A 16,404-nucleotide genomic window follows, 5' to 3' on the forward strand; every position below is an offset into this window, starting at 1 on the left:
AGAAGCTGCCTCTTCCTGGCTCCAGTAGGCTACCAGTAGCTGCTGCTGTGGCACAACTTGATTTTTTTTTTTTTTTTTATTTTTTTTGTCTTCCTGCCAACAGAATGGAGAACTTGCCCTGGCCACCCTTGGATTTTTTTGGAGGCTCTCTGTAGCTTGTCATAGCTCTTGACCACTGAGCAGAGCTGAGCCCTGTAGCTGTGGGGCAGAGGAGGAACAGCCTCTGAGGGCTTCTGGGTCTGGCTTTTTTTCTTAATAAAGCTTAACTGCTTATCAGTGGCAGCTGTTCAGGAGGTACTAAGTTTTTGGGGTGTGTGTTGTTTGGTTTTTTTTTTTTCCTTCCTACTTCCCAGTAGATGCAGGGGAAGCTTATTTTGGTGGTGTGACGTGTCTGCCTGAAGCAGAACCAGCAGCTTGTTCCCTGAGCAGTGTCTTGGTGTGTGGGGCTGGGGCCCACCCATTTCTGTGGGATCTGGCTGCATGAGTAAGCCCTAGTTAATAACAGCAGCCAGTGCAGGATGGTATGCAAGTGGAAAAGCTAATTATACAACCTGGGAGCATATGGGCTGCTAAGCAAACTGGAATGGGCGCTCAATAAGATTCTCATTTCCCATCTAAGCTTTTTTGATGAAACAGGATTATACTCAAACCTTTGCTTCAGAACAGCTCTTCAAGCTCTCGGCTAAGACCGGTCTAGCTTTCTCAGCAGTGCCTCTGGGAGCAGCCCTACCTTGTTAGGTTGTGGTAGAGGAAAGCTGCTCAGACTACATCTGAAACACAGGTAATTAACATTTAGATTGAATTGTGAGGCCAGCTCTCAGCTCCTAAAGAACAAGCTGCACTGGTAAGGCTAAAGTTGGCACAGAAAAATCGCACAGGGAAGTTGTTCAGCTAGCCCATCTTGATTTATTTCAATGGAATTAAGAGTGCCGTGGCAGCAGTGGCATTCCAGGAGGACCAGCAATGGTTTGCACCAGAGCAGTCAGCACTGGTCCTCTGCGGATGCGTTTACAGCACCTCCTTCCACAGCAACAGCCTCAGAGCGGTTTGAAAACCATCCTGCCTCGTGCTGCTCCGGGAGTCGGGGTGCTGCATCCCTCAGGGTGCTGCCGGGCAGCTGTGGCGCTCACCAAGTCTGAGCCACCAGGCTCAGGGCTGGAGCCGGGGCTCTCCCTTATCAGACAAACCACTCCGTGTGCTTAAATCCTGCAGCTGGAGGAACAGGCGCTCCTTACCCTTCGCTCTTACACAATTTCCTCACCGCCCTTTCCTATGCTGCTCCAAGCGTGCTTGGAACAAACACAGCCCCTGGTTAATACCATTATCATATCTGCCACAGAGCTGCTAAAAACACGTTCTAAAATGACCCAGGATTAGGGTTTAAACAAATACGTTCCTCACTGCTAAACCTGTAGGGGGAAAAAAAGATTTCCTTGTGCCTAAATTGTATATTTAATTATTTAAAAGTTAAGCGCCATCTCAGTGACTTGAGTTGATGCTCAGTGCTCTCAGACCACCTGGGCAGGTCTGTCCTGGGGGGGTACGGCCTGCCCAGGGGACATCGGGGACCTGGGGCGGGGTCCCCCACACGAAACCTGAGGGTCCTCGGTGGCCCAGGAGCCACGTAATTTGAGAAGCACCACAGAGATCACATTTAGACAGGTTAAAATAAATTAAAAAAAAAAAAGAATTCCAAGTGCTGGGATTTCTGAATGCTTGATGTGGTGCTGAACTGCAGGAGCAGGCTGGGCTCCTGCCGGAAAAGTATGTTTTAAAATGACATCCCTCGAAAACAATGTTTCCTCCAAGATCTTAGTGGAAACAATGAAACATCTGGGAATGCCTAGAAGCTGTTTCTTAAAATAAAATCATTGTCTAGCAGTTCTTAAAAAAACAACCATAAACACCAAAACCAACCAACACAAAAACCAAATCCAGCAGAAAACTGTAGCGAAGTATCTATTCATCTCAGTAACCTTAACAAAAAGAAATTAAGTTCGATCTTGCACGGGGCGGAGCAGAATAGCAATTCTTGGTACTCCACAAGCTCACTGTGATGGTATCTGAAGATGTAAACTGTTCCCTTACCAATTCTTTTGATGATTTCTTCGCATTCCTGCTCAGAGCTCGATGCAAACACCAGGCAGTCGAACGTGCTCCCGTCAGGGCTCTCCGGGGAAGCGCTAAAAATGGAAACACGTCCATTAGCCGGCCGAGAGAGCGGCTCTGAAAGCCCAGCCCTGGCTTGTAACCGCACCAGAGACCCTGCAGCGGGTCTGGACGTCGCTTGTTTGTTTTCCAAGACCCACATCCCTCTGCATCCCCCCTCGCAGGGCCCACGGGCAGCACTCACGCCACGCAGAAGGCGAATAAATTGCTGCTGTCCGTGCAGCGTCCCACGCAGGAGATGGTGGGGTAGGGGTAGCGGCACAGGACCTGCACGGGGGACAGGAGGGAGACAGCACTGGGGGGCTGCGGTCAGTCCCTGTCATGCCCATTCCTGGTTTAAACTGGCCCCACCGCCCCTCCGGCCGGGCTCCCCGCGCCCCCGGATTGGCAGCCGCGGGAGTCACCCAGACCTCGGGTATCGCTCGCTCACCTTGGAAGAGGTCTTCTCCTGTACAAGGACTTCTGCTTCCATCACATCAAACAAAACCTCCTGAATGGGGGACGGAGGGGGAAGAAGCCCCGATCATCACAGAGTCTGAGCTTGATTTTTAATAAGACACTTACAGGAGAGAGATTATTCAAGAGCAGAGGTGATTAAGTGCAGTCAAACACAGCTTTTTCAAGGAGTTTTCTCTGTGCTGCCCTTTTTTTCCACCACCCAGTGCTCTCGCGCTCAAAGCTTTTCACAAACAACCCCCCAAAAGCTCAAGCAACAGTGTCCTGAGCCCTGCAGCACCCCTGGAACCAGCCTCAGCCTCCCCACAGGCTTCCACGCGCAGGAACGCAGGTGGTTGTATTTTCTTTTTCCCCTTATTGCACTCTCCTATCCCGGCTGCAGAGATGCTTCTAACCAGAAAAAAAAAAATAATAATACCCCACAGAGGTGGGGGGGGGTTATCAAATACTCAGCCGGGCCAAGCGAACCTGGAACTGGCAGGAAAAAATATCCCCGGGCAGAGACTACATTTCCCTGCAGTTTTCTCGCCAAACCCTTCCCGGGATGCCCTCAGCCCCATCGCTCACCCGCACTGCCCGGTGCCTCTCCAGCACGGCGGGGATGGCCCAGTCCAGCACCTCTTTGCCACCGTACTGAAATGGGGTGGGAAGAAGGGAATAATCCACATGAGATGAAACCCAGAAGAGACAATTTACCCCTAGGCACCTCTTTGCCCCATCACCTCACCTTCCCCACGCCGGTCTGACCCAGGTACCGCAGGTTGTAGAGCAACCTGGGGAGAAAAGGGCTTGGGGGCATCAGAGCAAGGACCCCACACATCCTCCTGCTGCTCTTTGCAGGGGAAGATGCTCACAGCCCCCCCGTCCCCCCGCCCCCAGGCCACGGGGACAACTTGGGCCCTGCAGCCTTGAGCAGACACCAGGGACAGTGTGGACACGGGGCTGCCCCGATGCCGGGGCCCCCAGTCCAGCCCGGGGGCTCCCCACGGCGCTGGACCTACCTGCCCCCCTGCAGCCTCCTCGGCTCCCCCTCGCCCCTGCGCTGGGGGCTGCGCTGGAGCTGGAAGTGGGGCTCCTTCTCCTTCAGGACCTTCAGGTAGGGCAGCAGCGGCTCGTAGACTCCCCCGTCGTGCCACCGCCACCGCAGCAGGCAGAAGCTCAGCGGTTGTCCCTTCAGCTTCTGCAGCATGGCTCCGGCCTGGAGGGAGAGGGGGGAGGCAGAGGGGAGGACGGGGGGCAGGGGAAGGGGAGATGGGGGACACACACTGGCCCGCCGTGCCCACCCACCTGCCCGCTGTAGGCGTTTCTCAGGGAGCAGCCGTTGATCTCGTCAAGGATGTCACCAGCCAACACCACCTCGTCCACCTCCGCCTGGCTCTCGGGGAGCACCTCGGTGACAAACACTCGGCCATCCACGTACCTGGGGGTGCGGCCCAGCCCTGCCTCAGCCGCGGGGACTCAGCCCGACTCCCTCAGCCCTTTTGGACCACCAGTGATGGTTCACCGGTACCCAGAGGAAGGGAAAAACCCCACCCCACGGCCAGCAGATACCAGCAAGGTTGGGGACAAAATCACCCAAGACAGACCAATGCTCTCAATGGGTATTTATCTCCCCTTTTTGAGTGCTTTTGAGTGCCATGGTGTCCAGATCCCGCTGGAGAGGAGGACCAAGGGCTCCTACCTGAGCACCATCCCCAGCACTCGGCATGGCACCGTCTGGTAAGTGACACACACCTGGAAGAGAGTGGCCGGTGACAGTGGCCCTGGCAATGGCCACAGGACACCCAAGGAGCGTGAGCAGGACAAGGGGGAGGAGGGGGACCCCTTGCCCTGGATCATTCCTGGCGCTGATGCCAAACCAGGGCTTCGGGAGCCCAGGGAGAGGCTGGTCCCCAGTGCCCCAGGCTGGGCTGGGACCATCAATGGCTGCATGTCCCTGTCCTCTCCTGGGATTCGGCTGCGTCCAGACCCTGTAGGGACAAACCTGCCAGAGGGATGGGATGGCAAAGCAGCAGGTGAACCCTTATCTCAGTGGTGAGTCTTCCTCCTTGCCCCATGTGTCCCCACACAGCCGGGGGAGCGCTGCCGCCCCTCCCCAGAGCCGCTGCCGTTTGCAGCGGCACTTACTGTCACATCGCATTAGCCAGGGACCCGAAACGTGGCCGGTTCGGCTGGGAGCACTCGCTGTTAGAAACGCCCAAAGGCCAGCGGGATCCCGGCCTCCGCAGAAGCGGTGCGACCCAGCGCATGCCGCAACCAGCCCCAAAGTCGCCTTGAGCTTTTTGGGGGATTCTTTTGGGTTCAAAAGGCAGCCGAGGGATGCTCTTCATTTTCAGAAGGCATCAAGGCGTCCCCGCCGCTCTCAATAAATGCACCGATATTTCACCGAGCAAAACCAAGAGCGAAACCGACTGATGCGTAATCTGTGTCAGCCCAGGGAAATGGGGATTTTTTGGCAAGAAACCAGGGAAGGGAGCATGGGAAAACTTCATTTATGTCAGCAATTTAGGCCTGGGTACTACTCCTGCTTGGTTTTACTCCCAGGAACGTTGGGATCTGCTCCCGGTGACAGCACAGGCACCCGGCAGGATCCAACCGCGGTGGCAGAGGCGGCTCTGCTCGTGCTGGTGAACCTGAGCCAAGTCACCCCCCACCCCCCCCCGCCGCGGCCAGGCGGAGAGTTGCGTGGCAATCCCTCCCCACCAAATCGTTCCTTATCTTCCTCATTTGACTTTTCAGGGAGGGCCAGGTGGCGGAAGGACGGCTCTGGGGGCAGACGAGCTCTTACCGGCAGCAGCCAGCTTTCGTCCAAGAAGCTGCAATTCTGCAAACAAAGGAGCGTCAGTGCCACCGGTCTCAGCGAAGAAGGGGATGGGGCCCTGGGCTGGCAGCCATGTGCCGGCCACCACCCCGCCAATTTGTCACCGTACCTGCAGGTCCAGGGAGAAATCCATCTCTGCCACCACCAGCAGCAGCGAGAGGAAAGGCTCTGCAGAAGGACGGGGACAGAGAGGCAGTGTCACCGCCGGGTTCCCGGCAGCCACAGCCTCGTGGGGACGTGGCAGAGGTCTGAATAAAAACCATTTTTGGCGTAACTAATGAGCCCTGGGGACCGAGGCCCTGAGAGCATCCCCGCACGCAGCACCCAGGCTGCTGCCGGAGGCTTGTGCCAGTCTCCCACTGCCGGCATGGGGAGGGAAGTGCTGCGGCTTAATGCCCGGTTTCCCCAAATTCAGACCGAGGTTCGCAGCAAACGCTGCTGACGAACAATTTTCTCTCCATTTCTCCCCCTAAACGCGAAGCAAAGCTGCCCCGGCTCTCCCGCACGAGCCTTGCGATTACACCGAGGGAGATCTGCAATCTGCTCACGCACCGGCAGCGCGGGTGATTTACAAGCCACCCAGGTACAGGTTTAACATGGGGTTATTTATCATAATCAAAAGATTAAAGGCTTTCACCCCGGCCTGCCGGCCTGCCCCCCCCCAGGGAGCACGGCTGCGGACAGAGTGGTGCAGCCTGGCAAGGCAACGCAGCCCTTTACCCGAACCCCTCGCGTGGGACCGCAGCCTGGGCACAGCCACCAAGGGCTCCCCTCGAAGCCGGACTGCCGGGTCCGCTTAAACCAGCATGCCCGGTACAAAGAATTAACATGGAAGACACTTCAGAAGCAATTTTCCTATCCCATGACACTAATCCCAACCTTAGATGGATTCAAACCGTGTTTAAATATTTACACCTCTTTTTCCATCACTGCAGCAGCATATTTAGATTTTATCGCTGATTTTGGCTCAGAAAAACTATATCGGACTATTTTCCTCCCCTTCTCCGGTAGCAGCATAGTGCCATAACGCCTGTGACAGCCGCCCCCGGGGCAGGTTACATCCCGCCTCGGAGGAGCCACCGTCTTACCCAGGAGGTCTTCATTGCCGAGGATGGAGCTCACCGGATCATAAAACTGAAACACAGAGAAACGTCACTGTTACGGGGCCGTTTCGCTGCCCATCGCCCGTGGGTAGTGGGGCTCCCCGCCGTCTGCTGCACCTCCAGGAGCCGGGGGGTCTGTGCCAGCCGCCGCACGGCCGCTGCCAGCACCTTCTCCTGCAGCGCCAAGCGCAGGAAGTACCGCCCGCGGCCCTGCGCCGTCCGCGCCTTCTCACAGCCGCCGGCTTTCTGGATGCTGATGGAGAGAGGGGTCGGCCTGGATGGGGAGAGGGGAAGCAGCTCAGGGCTGAGCACAGAATCAGCTGGGTTGGACGGGACCTTTAAGATCATCGAGTCCAACCACCGACCTCGCACTGCCAAGTCCACCACTAAACCACGTCCCTCAGCACCACGTCCACCTGTCTTTTAAATACCTCTAGGGACAGTGATTCCACCACTTCCCTGGGCAGCCTGTTCCCATGTTTGATAACCCTTTCAGTGAAGATTTTTTTCCTAATATCCAATCTAAACCTCCCCTGGTGTAACTTGAGGCCATTTCCTCTTCTCCTGTCGCCTGTTACGTGGGAGAAGAGACTGACACCCACCTCGCTACACCCTCCTTTCAAGTGGATGTGGGAGCATCCTCCCCGCACCTGGGGTCTTTGGGATGAGCACATCATGATAGACACCACCATGGCTCAGATTGTCACCCCCAGCCCAGCTCGGGGCTGCTCACCTGCTTCCGTCCCCTGTGGGAAGCTGCTCCAGCCAGTGCCAGTAATCCCGTCTACTGAAGCCCCAGACAGGCTCTGCGGGAGAAAGGGAGCGTGACGCTCCTCACCACGGGCACCGGGACGCTGCCACCCCCGGCCCGGGCACGAAGGGCTACTCACGTCGCAGTCCCTTGCGCAGGATGCTCTCCAGCAGCTGGCAGAGGGAGGTGAGGTGCGGCGAGGCGTCCGTGCAGGGCCCCCCGCCTTCCCGCAGCCGCAGCACCCCGCCTGCCGGGGGGGGGCGGGGGGAGGGAAGCATCAGCACCCATGGGTGCCCCAGCCCGGGAGGTGGTGGTGGTGGGGTACCCACGGGAACAGCCCCGTGCACAGCCCCTGGGTGGGCCGCTGGTGCTGCGGGAGGTGCCCGACACCGCGGCAGGATGCCACCCCGCAGCCGCACTGGGCAGAAATTTATATAAACTTCCTCAAAGCCATGGCCGAGAGTGAACGCCCGGTCAGGCGGTGGGGCTGGACCTGCCACGGCGGCCACCGGCCCGGGGAACCCCGGCCCCGGCCCCGGCCCCGTCGTCGGTCCGGCCCAACCGGTGCTGGTGCCCCGCGAAGGGTCGGGCCCCCGGGTGAGGGCTGCCGGAGGGGGCGGGTACCGGCTCCGGGACGGGGACGGGGGGGGGCTACGCTCACCTTTAAGGGCGCTCAGCAGCGGCTCCTTCCCGGCCATGGGCTCCGGGCGGTCCCGCGGCGACGGGTCCGGGCGGGAACCGGGAACCGGGAACCGAGAACGGGCCCCGCCCCGGGAGCGGAGCGGCCCCGCGGGGGGGTGTGAAACCTCCCGGCTCCCACCCACCCACCTGCCGCTGCCTGCGGGCCGGGCAGGGGCTGGGGCACCTCTGTGGGTACGACACGGGCATTGGCGCATACGTACCTAAAATGAATATACATATACATAAAATGAATATATCGGTATAAAACGCATATATAACAGAGACACCGGTGCATATATATGTACACATAAATATCTGCCCGTATATTTTAGGTCACCGCAGGCGTCGGGGTAGGGATGGGGGTATAGATATATGTACCAACACGTCCCAGGTACCGGCACCGCCATAGGTACACACAGGGCTGTGTGTAGGTGTGACTCTCGCCCCGCCTATAGAAAAGCACGCGCACGAACAGCGGCTCCCGGGGGCGCGCGGCCCGTGGGAAGGGGCTGCGTGGGCCGGGAAGGGCTCCCCCCTCCACCTCCGCCGCGGCCCCGCCGCGCCGCGAGTTCGAGCCCGGCCGCCGGCGGAGCGGAACCGGGGGCGGTGCGGGAGCGGGGGCGGTGCGGGAGCAGAGGCGGAGCGGAGCGGCCATGGCGGAGGCGGTGGCGGAGCCCGGGTCGGTCGCGCTGGTGGCGGCCGCCCGGCGGGCGCACGGAGCGGCTTTCGGGGGGGCGGCCGTGCTGGCGGCGTGGGCCCCCGGCCGGGTCAACCTCATCGGCGAGCACACCGACTACAACGGCGGCTTCGTGCTGCCCATGGTAAGGGCCGTGCTCCGTCGCCCCGGCCCCGTGATCCCTCGCTGTTACCCTTCCGGGTCCCCTCCTGCAGCCTCCGGGGGTCCCCGACTGCCATCTCCCCCGGGTGTCTCCCCGGGATCCCTCACCCAGGACCCTGTGGGTTCCTCTGGGATCCCCCTTTCACTGTCCTCCCCCTCGGGATCCCTCGCCCACGCCCCTGCGGGATCCCCCGGGATCCCCTCCGCACCCGGGACCCCCGGAGCTCAGAGCGGGACCCGGACCCGGAGCATCGGGGGCAGCACCCCGCAGACGGGCTCCTCACTCCCTGCAGGGGGGGGATGCGATTCCCCCTCCCCGACCACCTCTTCGAGGGGCTGAAGTCTCTTTTCTGCAACCCCCTCGATTTTCTGTCCCTGGAGAGCGATGTTTTGGTGGCAGAGCTGGTTCGAGGCAGCTGGGGCTTCCTGCCCTCCTCCGGCTCAGCGGGAAAACCCCGTCTCAGTCCTAAATCAAACCTACAGCTAATTATTTTGAGGCCGAGGAGCGTGGGAGCAGGTCAGCTGAATTCCCCTGCAGGCAAGACAACTTCCCGCAGCCTCTCACGGCCTTGTGTTTCCACACCCCCGGAGCCCAGCAGCCAGCACCCCGGCGCTGAGCTGGGGTGGTCGGTCACAACATTTCTATGCGAAGACTGACCCTGTGTGGCAATTAATAGCCAGAAAGTTCAATGCTGTGACAAGCCGGAGGGTGCGGTGGCGGCTGACAGCTCTGCACGGGCAGAGTTAAGGGTAACTCGTGTTGGGTGCTGCCCGCTGTGGGTTGAAGCTGCCACAGCTGTCCCTTGCCACCAGTGGGGATGCTCCAAGGGACGCCGCAGGGTCTGAGCCCACCTTGCTCCCTCTCCCCCCAGGCCCTGCAGCTGGGGACAGTGCTGGTGGGATCCCCCACGCAGGACGGGACCATCTCCATCCTCACCACCTCGGCGGAGGCAGACGAGCCCCACAGGGTGCAGTTCCCGGCTCCCCGCCAAGGCAGTCCTCTGAGCCCGGGACAGCCTCGCTGGGCCAACTACGTCAAGGGCGTCATCCAGCACTACCGGGGTAAGGCCCAGGCTGCCGGGGGGGGGGGTTAGAGTCCCCCTCAAGCGGGGCCGGTGCTTGGCACCAGGCTTTTGGTGTGCTTCGGGGGCTCTTCCAGTGCTGGTGCCATCCCACAGCGGTTGCTGGGACCAGGCTCCTGCAGAGATGCTTTCAGCTCCAAAGACCCCTGGGTTTGCTGGGGGGTTGCCCGGGTCACACTCTGCCATGGATGACCCTGCGTATTAAAATGGGATATCGGACAGGGGCTCCTCTGTTGGGAGCCAGTTTCCCATGAGCTGTGGGGCACAGCAGCCCCCAGCCCTGCAGGGGCTGACGGCCCCCCTCCTCCTTTCTGTTCCCACAGGTGGTCCCGTGCCGGGCTTCAGTGCGGTGATAGCCAGTGACATTCCCCTGGGAGGGGGCCTCTCCAGCTCGGCCTCTCTGGAGGTGGCTACTTACACCTTCCTCCAGCAGCTCTGCCCTGGTAAGGCAGTCCTGACCCCTGGTGCCTCCATTCCCAGGTGGGAGCCGGGATGAGGGGGGTGCCCTTAGCAAGATCCCGCAGCCCTTGGGGAAACACCACTGTGGGGTGGGTAACAACCCCTCGCTGCAGCTGGAGCTGGCACTGCTGTGGCTGTGGGGCTCCTCCAGCTCACCCAGCCTGACCTGCCCATGCCTCTAAAGCCGATGGACTGGGGCTGGCAGGAGAGGTGAGAGAATGTTCCCTTGGGAGCATCTTCTCCCCACCTTCATGTCCCCAAAAATGGAGACATCTGAGACACCAATGTCAAATTATCGCATCCAGCTGGAACCAGGGACGCACGCTGGCACAGGTGCCACGCAGTGGTGCAGGAGCAGCACTTGGCAGCTGATGCTTTAACAAAACCCCATTCCATGGGAAAGCAACCCTTTGCCTTCGTGTTTGGTCCCCCTGCTCCAGGGCAAGGGGCAAAGGTCCCAGACCTGCTAATCTGCATCTCTCTGCTCTGGCGCAGATGATGGTGATTTGGTAGCCAAGGCGCTGGCGTGCCAGAAAGCGGAGCACACATTTGCCGGCATGCCCTGTGGGATCATGGACCAGTTCATATCCGTGATGGGCAAGGAAGGCCACGCGCTGCTCATTGACTGCAGGTCAGGGCTGAGCGCTGAGCTCGCTGCACTGTACCCACCTCCTCGGGCAGGTGGGGATGAGTTGGTCCCATGGCTGTGAAATAAATGCAGGAGTGCAGGGAGGGGTTAGCCCCTCAACTCGGCCCAAAATCTCATCGTGGGGCTGGGGCTCCCTGGGTTTTAATTCCTGTGTCTTGATTCCTCTTCCTGCATCCTTTCTGCTGCTTGCCTGGGCTGTATTTCCTGCAAAGTCGTTAGGGTCCATTATGGGACTGATAATTAGGAGTGAAATCCTAAACTACATGGACTTTGCCTCTGCAGAGGCAGGAGCTGCCTGACACATCACTCGCATGGCTGAGGGCTGGAGCAGGCAGGGGGGACGGGCACAGTGCCCGCGCTGACCTCTTGCTGCAGGTCCCTGGAGACCGTCCTCGTCCCACTGACTGATGCCACCTTGGCTGTCCTCATCACTAACTCCAACGTACGGCACACGCTGACGGGCAGCGAGTACCCCATGCGCCGGCGGCAGTGCGAGGAGGCGGCGGCGGCGCTCGGCAAGGCCAGCCTGCGAGATGCCACCATGGCTGAGCTGGAAGGTGGGGACGGTCCCTCCCTGGGCTCTGGCCGCTCCTCGGGGCAGCAGGAGCTCGGTGCCCCATGGCATGGGCTGAGACTACAGGGCAGCACCCAGGGTGGATGGGTGAATGCATGCACTGGGACAGGAGCATGCCACGAGTGGAGAAGCGGGGAGGCAGGATGCAGCTGTACTCACCCCCAGCAGCATCCCGCAGACCTGAGCGGCTTCGCTGCAAGGATGTGCGTATCTCTGCAGCGGCCAGGAGCCGGCTGGGTGAGGAGGTGTACCGGCGGGCCCGGCACGTCATCGGCGAGATAGCACGGACAGTCCAGGCAGCTCAAGCACTGCAGGACAGGGACTACAAGACATTTGGGAGGCTGATGGTGGAGAGTCACAACTCCCTCAGGTGAGGATGGACCGCCACCCCTGGGCAGGGCAGGCTGCGCCGGGGCACTGGCGTCAGGTTCTCATGGGGTTCCTTTGCCTGTGGGTACAGCACTGGGGGCAGCCAGAGCCGTGTCCTGCCTGGTGCCTCTCACGGCTCAGCCTGCCGGGGAGTTTTAGGAAAAGCCCCGCAGGCTTCTCCGCTGGAGGGTGCTGGGATGAGGCCACCGGTCACATATATTACATACGCGTGCTGCTTACAGCAGCGCCCAGTGGGTCCCTGACGCTCACAGCCTCGCTCGTGTACGTGCACTTATAGGCAGAGAGCTGGACCGGGGTCTGTGGCATCCTGCATTGCTGCAGTTTGCTACGGCAGTGGGCGCACCAAGACACGTTTCAGCCATTCGAGGTGCAAGGGCTATGGCTGGGGTGTAGGGCAGAGCTGATCGTGGGTCTCCTCTCTCCAGGGACGACTATGAAGTGAGCTGCCCGGAGCTGGACGAGCTGGTAGCAGCAGCTCTGGAGGTCGATGGGGTTTATGGCAGCAGGATGACCGGGGGAGGCTTCGGAGGCTGCACGGTGACGTTGCTGGAGGCCGGGGCTGCAGAGAGAGCCCAGCACCACATCCAGGTACACGTCAGAAAAGTGCTGGGAGATTGACTTATCCCAAGGAAACACTCAGGGGTATGTCCCGGGGATGCTGTTAAAGCTGCACTCCTGAGGCACTTGAGGCTGGTGTAGCCCATCCAGCGCCGCACAGGGATAGCCCCAAGTCTGTTGATGCGAAGCTCTTGCAGGCGGTTCAGCACCGTGCTGGTCGCACGGCACAGCCCAAGGACCTCACTGCATTGAGAAAGTGAGTGAAGAGGTGCTGGGTGGGCTTTGGGAAAGCTGAATCTGTCTAGGGAAAAGCTGAGCTTGGGCAATGCTGAGCTTAACACCGGCCGTCACAGCCCAGGAAAGATCTCAGTGCTGTCATCAATGTTCTCTAAATCAGCAGCTCAGCCTGAACTGGTAGCTGGAAATGCCAGCAAAATGGGGTGTCAGGAGATGGGGGCAGTGAATGAGGCAGAGCCTCGGCTTGCTGCTATATGAGATCACGGTGCGCCCTGTAAATAGTGCGGGGCACGAAGAAGGGGCAGAGGGAGGTGTCTGAAATGAGGAGAGACCGAAAGGGCTGTGCCTCTGCTGTCTGATGAGAAGCTGAGAGAGAGGGAATGCGACCGGGAGTTACAAAACAAAGAGGGTAGGTAGTGTGAGTGTGGAACTGACCCTCAAATCCTCCAAAGTAAGAACCAGTGACCACTGGGTGAGTTAGGAGGAAAACAGAGCCAAGGAAGCACTGCACAGAGCTGGCGGTGAGGTTTCTGCTGTCGCCAGAGGCCGTAGAGGTTGGCAGCATCAGCAGGGTCAGAAAGGGGTTGGAAAAAGTCATGGAGAGCAGTCCCTAAGGGGCTGCTGGAGGGTCAGCTTGGGGATGTGTTGGTAGCCTCCCTGCCCCGTGCTGCGGATGGACCAACGCACCCCAGGCAGCGGCCAGGACAGCCCACCGTCCCCAAAAAATGATCTTGAGAGGCAGCAGGGCCTTTCTCCCCCCAGCTCTGGCAGGACTTACCTGCAGCAGCCCAAAAGCATCCCCCAGCCCAGGCTCTTGCTGCAGCGTGGTACGGCCCCGGAGCACCAGCACTTACTGCTCCTCTTGTCTCCTAGGAGAAATACAGCGGCACAGCCACCTTCTACCTCACCAAACCCTCCGGAGGGGCAAAAGTGCTGCCCCTGTAGAGGAGTGACCATCTCGCCCGGGCTGGGATCGCCTCCTTCCGAGAGGAGACTGCTTTCCTTGCTTCACAAGGGAATCAATTTGTCTGCCTGCATCTTTTGCCTAATAAATGCAAAATATTTGCACAGTTGTTCTGCACCCGCCTGAGCCAAACTCTGACGCCAAACACACTGGGGACCTTTCCCCAGACGAGACTGGTTTAACTCCAGTTTGCACTGGTGTAACCAACCATTACTGGGGACGTGTGGTCCAGTAGTGCCTCTGGAGCTGCAGTCGCAGGAGGGGATGGCAGTGGAGCAGCAGCAGGCACCAATGCTTGGCAGAAGCCCCTGCTTGGGTATCTGCTTCTGACACGTGTCCTTCAGCTGCTGCTGCAGATGGAGGGGGGATGATATATTTTTTTTAATTATATATATATATATTTTTTTTTTTTAAGAAAAGGGAAGAGACAGACTGTAGAGAAAAAATTTATTGAGTGCAATAGGAAGCGATCTGATCAAAGATCTGCTGTCAGAGCAGGCTGCTGGATCCACTTTTGGAAACGCCACCAGCCCTACTGACCCGGTGAAAATTAAGAAGTGACGTCGTTCAGTGCGAGGCATCAGGTTGGTGTGCGTGGGGATGGCCTGACACCCCGGAGAGCAGCAGCTGAGCTCTTCTCTTGGATAACAGGAACATCTTTGGTCAAAATGCTTGGAAGCAGGGCTGCCTTCTTAGGCAATTTTCAGTGTTTTACCCTGGACCACAAAGCACAGGGAAAGGGTCCCGGAGTCCTTGTGCAGGAGGAGACCCGTCAGCTGGAGAGGAAACCCCCACCGCAAGGTGAGAGGGGAAGGGGGTAGGCAGGCTAATGCCACTGGTACTTGCTCAGGAAAAATAAGTGCTTCTTGAAGGCATGGTAAAACCACAGGGTTGGGTCAAGAGATACTTCACCAAGTTCAAAACTGACCTAGCTCCAGCTGCAGTCTTGGGGACTCCTGGGGACTTTACTCACCCATGTGCATCTTTGGCTCAAACATGTACAACCCATCCAACTCAAATGAACGGCCCGGAGAGGAGAGGCAGCTCTCGATGGTGTCAGTGCTGGAAAAATCTTCTTCCAAGTCAAAAAAACCAACCAAACAAAAAACCTACCCAACAACAACAAAAGAACAAACCAGCCAAGGTCCAGCATCGGATGAAATCAGGCAGGCTGTGCTGCCAGGGAGACCACACAGCTGCTGTTTTGGTTGGAAGCTCTAACCCGGAGTGGTGGCAGCTGCTGCTTTGGGCAGGCTCCTGGCTTTCGGCAGGCTCCTCGCCTGCTCCCGTGCAGCTGCAGCATGCCAGGGAACCACACTGTTCGGCAAGACACGGATCCCAGTTGTTCTCGACGGCAGAGGGGTGCCAGGCATCGTGCCCAGAGCCAGGAAACGAGGCCCAGCCAGGTCTTAGCTCAGCCCAGCACCGTCCAAGGACAGCTGGAACCAAGGGCTGCAGGAGGCTCAGAGGCTCTCTCGGGATGATGAGAGAACCTGCTGTCCCCAGGCGTGCCTCTCCCGTGTGTTTACTGACGGATGACAGTTCCCTTTATGGACATTGCTGTTGGGCAAAAGGGCTTTTAAGAGATACCTGACATCTTGTGTCCCAAAAATCTCACACTCTCCACATCAGCCATGTAAGAAATCCCAGGCACCGCTGCCCGGGCCATCCCCATCCCTCTCCTCCAGGCAGCTCCTGGCCCTTCCGTGCGTGTGCTGCGGCTGCGGAGCGCTGGGCTGGTGGATGCTGTGCAGGGAGCGGGTCTGGCCGCTTGCAGCCTTCTGCTGGAGTCTCCGCAGAGCCCACCAGCTCATCAACAGGCTTTCCACAGGGTTTAGCGGCCTTTGGATCAAGCCCTTCACTAATTTCTTCCAGTTATTCACGTTTTTCAGCAGCCGCAGTCCCAGTGTAGCCTCAATAGTCAGTATAGATCTCGTCCACCTCAATTTTTTTTTTATAAAATATTAAAATACATTTATATATACTTATATATACTACGAAAACTGTACAATATTGTATGCAAAAAAAATGCATCAGAAGCCATTACGAGTAACGCCATACAAATGAAAGGTTATACTTTGCTATCGTGGTACCAAATGTTAGCAGCGAAGGAGAGACACAAGTAGGTGCAGTAAGAAAGCACAGGTTACCCCAACCCCCCACCTTGCAGCTCTCATATAAAAACCCAACAGAACAAATAACCGCCTCCAGTGGGCAGCCAAGTTGCCGGAGAGCCCGAAGAAAAGATGGAAACGATGACACTCTATAAATCAGGATGTTGTCAGCTGGGATCCTCTTGAAACGGAGGACCTGAGAATAAATCATTCTGTTCCATTTATCTGGGGAGGCTGGAGCCACCGAAACACCAGAATTTCAGCAGTTGCAGGTGTATTTGCATGGGGATGGGCATTGAAGAATGGTGGTTGAGTGAGCAGTGATTATTCGTAGAAGATGTCCCCTTGGACCCTGCAGAACTGAGTCTCTGGAGAGCAGGACGGGGTGAACAAGCCCTGAAGGATGAGCACACACCTGATGACCCAACTGTGCCAGAGCTCCAAGCGCGCTGGGCTCCAAAAGGAGAGGTCCAGAGCTTGAAGTGCCGTGGAGGAGTGCCCGTAGGAGGAGCTGCCCAGGCACCACAGCAGCAACTGGATGAAGCACCCTTGGATCAT

The 16,404-nt window shown here is 58.4% G+C and overlaps 2 protein-coding genes across 2 annotated transcripts; one reads left to right on the forward strand and one right to left on the reverse strand.

Moving 5' to 3' along the window:
- Positions 1-997: 997 nt before the first annotated feature.
- On the reverse strand, positions 998-7,241 carry LOC309679066 (uncharacterized protein; the record flags this gene model as incomplete). Its single annotated transcript, XM_082492297.1, has 14 exons — positions 998-1,212; positions 2,089-2,183; positions 2,354-2,436; positions 2,600-2,659; positions 3,193-3,258; positions 3,353-3,398; positions 3,627-3,823; positions 3,913-4,045; positions 4,307-4,359; positions 5,414-5,449; positions 5,556-5,614; positions 6,535-6,580; positions 6,667-6,823; positions 7,222-7,241. 14 exons carry the CDS (start codon positions 7,239-7,241, stop codon positions 1,178-1,180), a joined length of 1,086 nt encoding a protein of 361 aa, XP_082348423.1. The 3' UTR covers positions 998-1,177.
- A 1,382-nt stretch (positions 7,242-8,623) lies between these two features.
- GALK1 (galactokinase 1) lies at positions 8,624-13,829 on the forward strand. The gene is made up of 8 exons (XM_082492093.1): positions 8,624-8,802; positions 9,692-9,881; positions 10,225-10,344; positions 10,856-10,991; positions 11,385-11,566; positions 11,803-11,953; positions 12,399-12,561; positions 13,642-13,829. The coding sequence occupies exons 1-8, from the start codon at positions 8,635-8,637 to the stop codon at positions 13,711-13,713; spliced, it is 1,182 nt and encodes a 393-aa protein (XP_082348219.1). The 5' UTR covers positions 8,624-8,634; the 3' UTR covers positions 13,714-13,829.
- Positions 13,830-16,404: the final 2,575 nt, after the last annotated feature.

Source organism: Vanellus vanellus (assembly GCF_965231255.1).
Source record: "Vanellus vanellus genome assembly, chromosome: 17".
In the NCBI taxonomy this organism is placed as follows: domain Eukaryota; kingdom Metazoa; phylum Chordata; class Aves; order Charadriiformes; family Charadriidae; genus Vanellus; species Vanellus vanellus.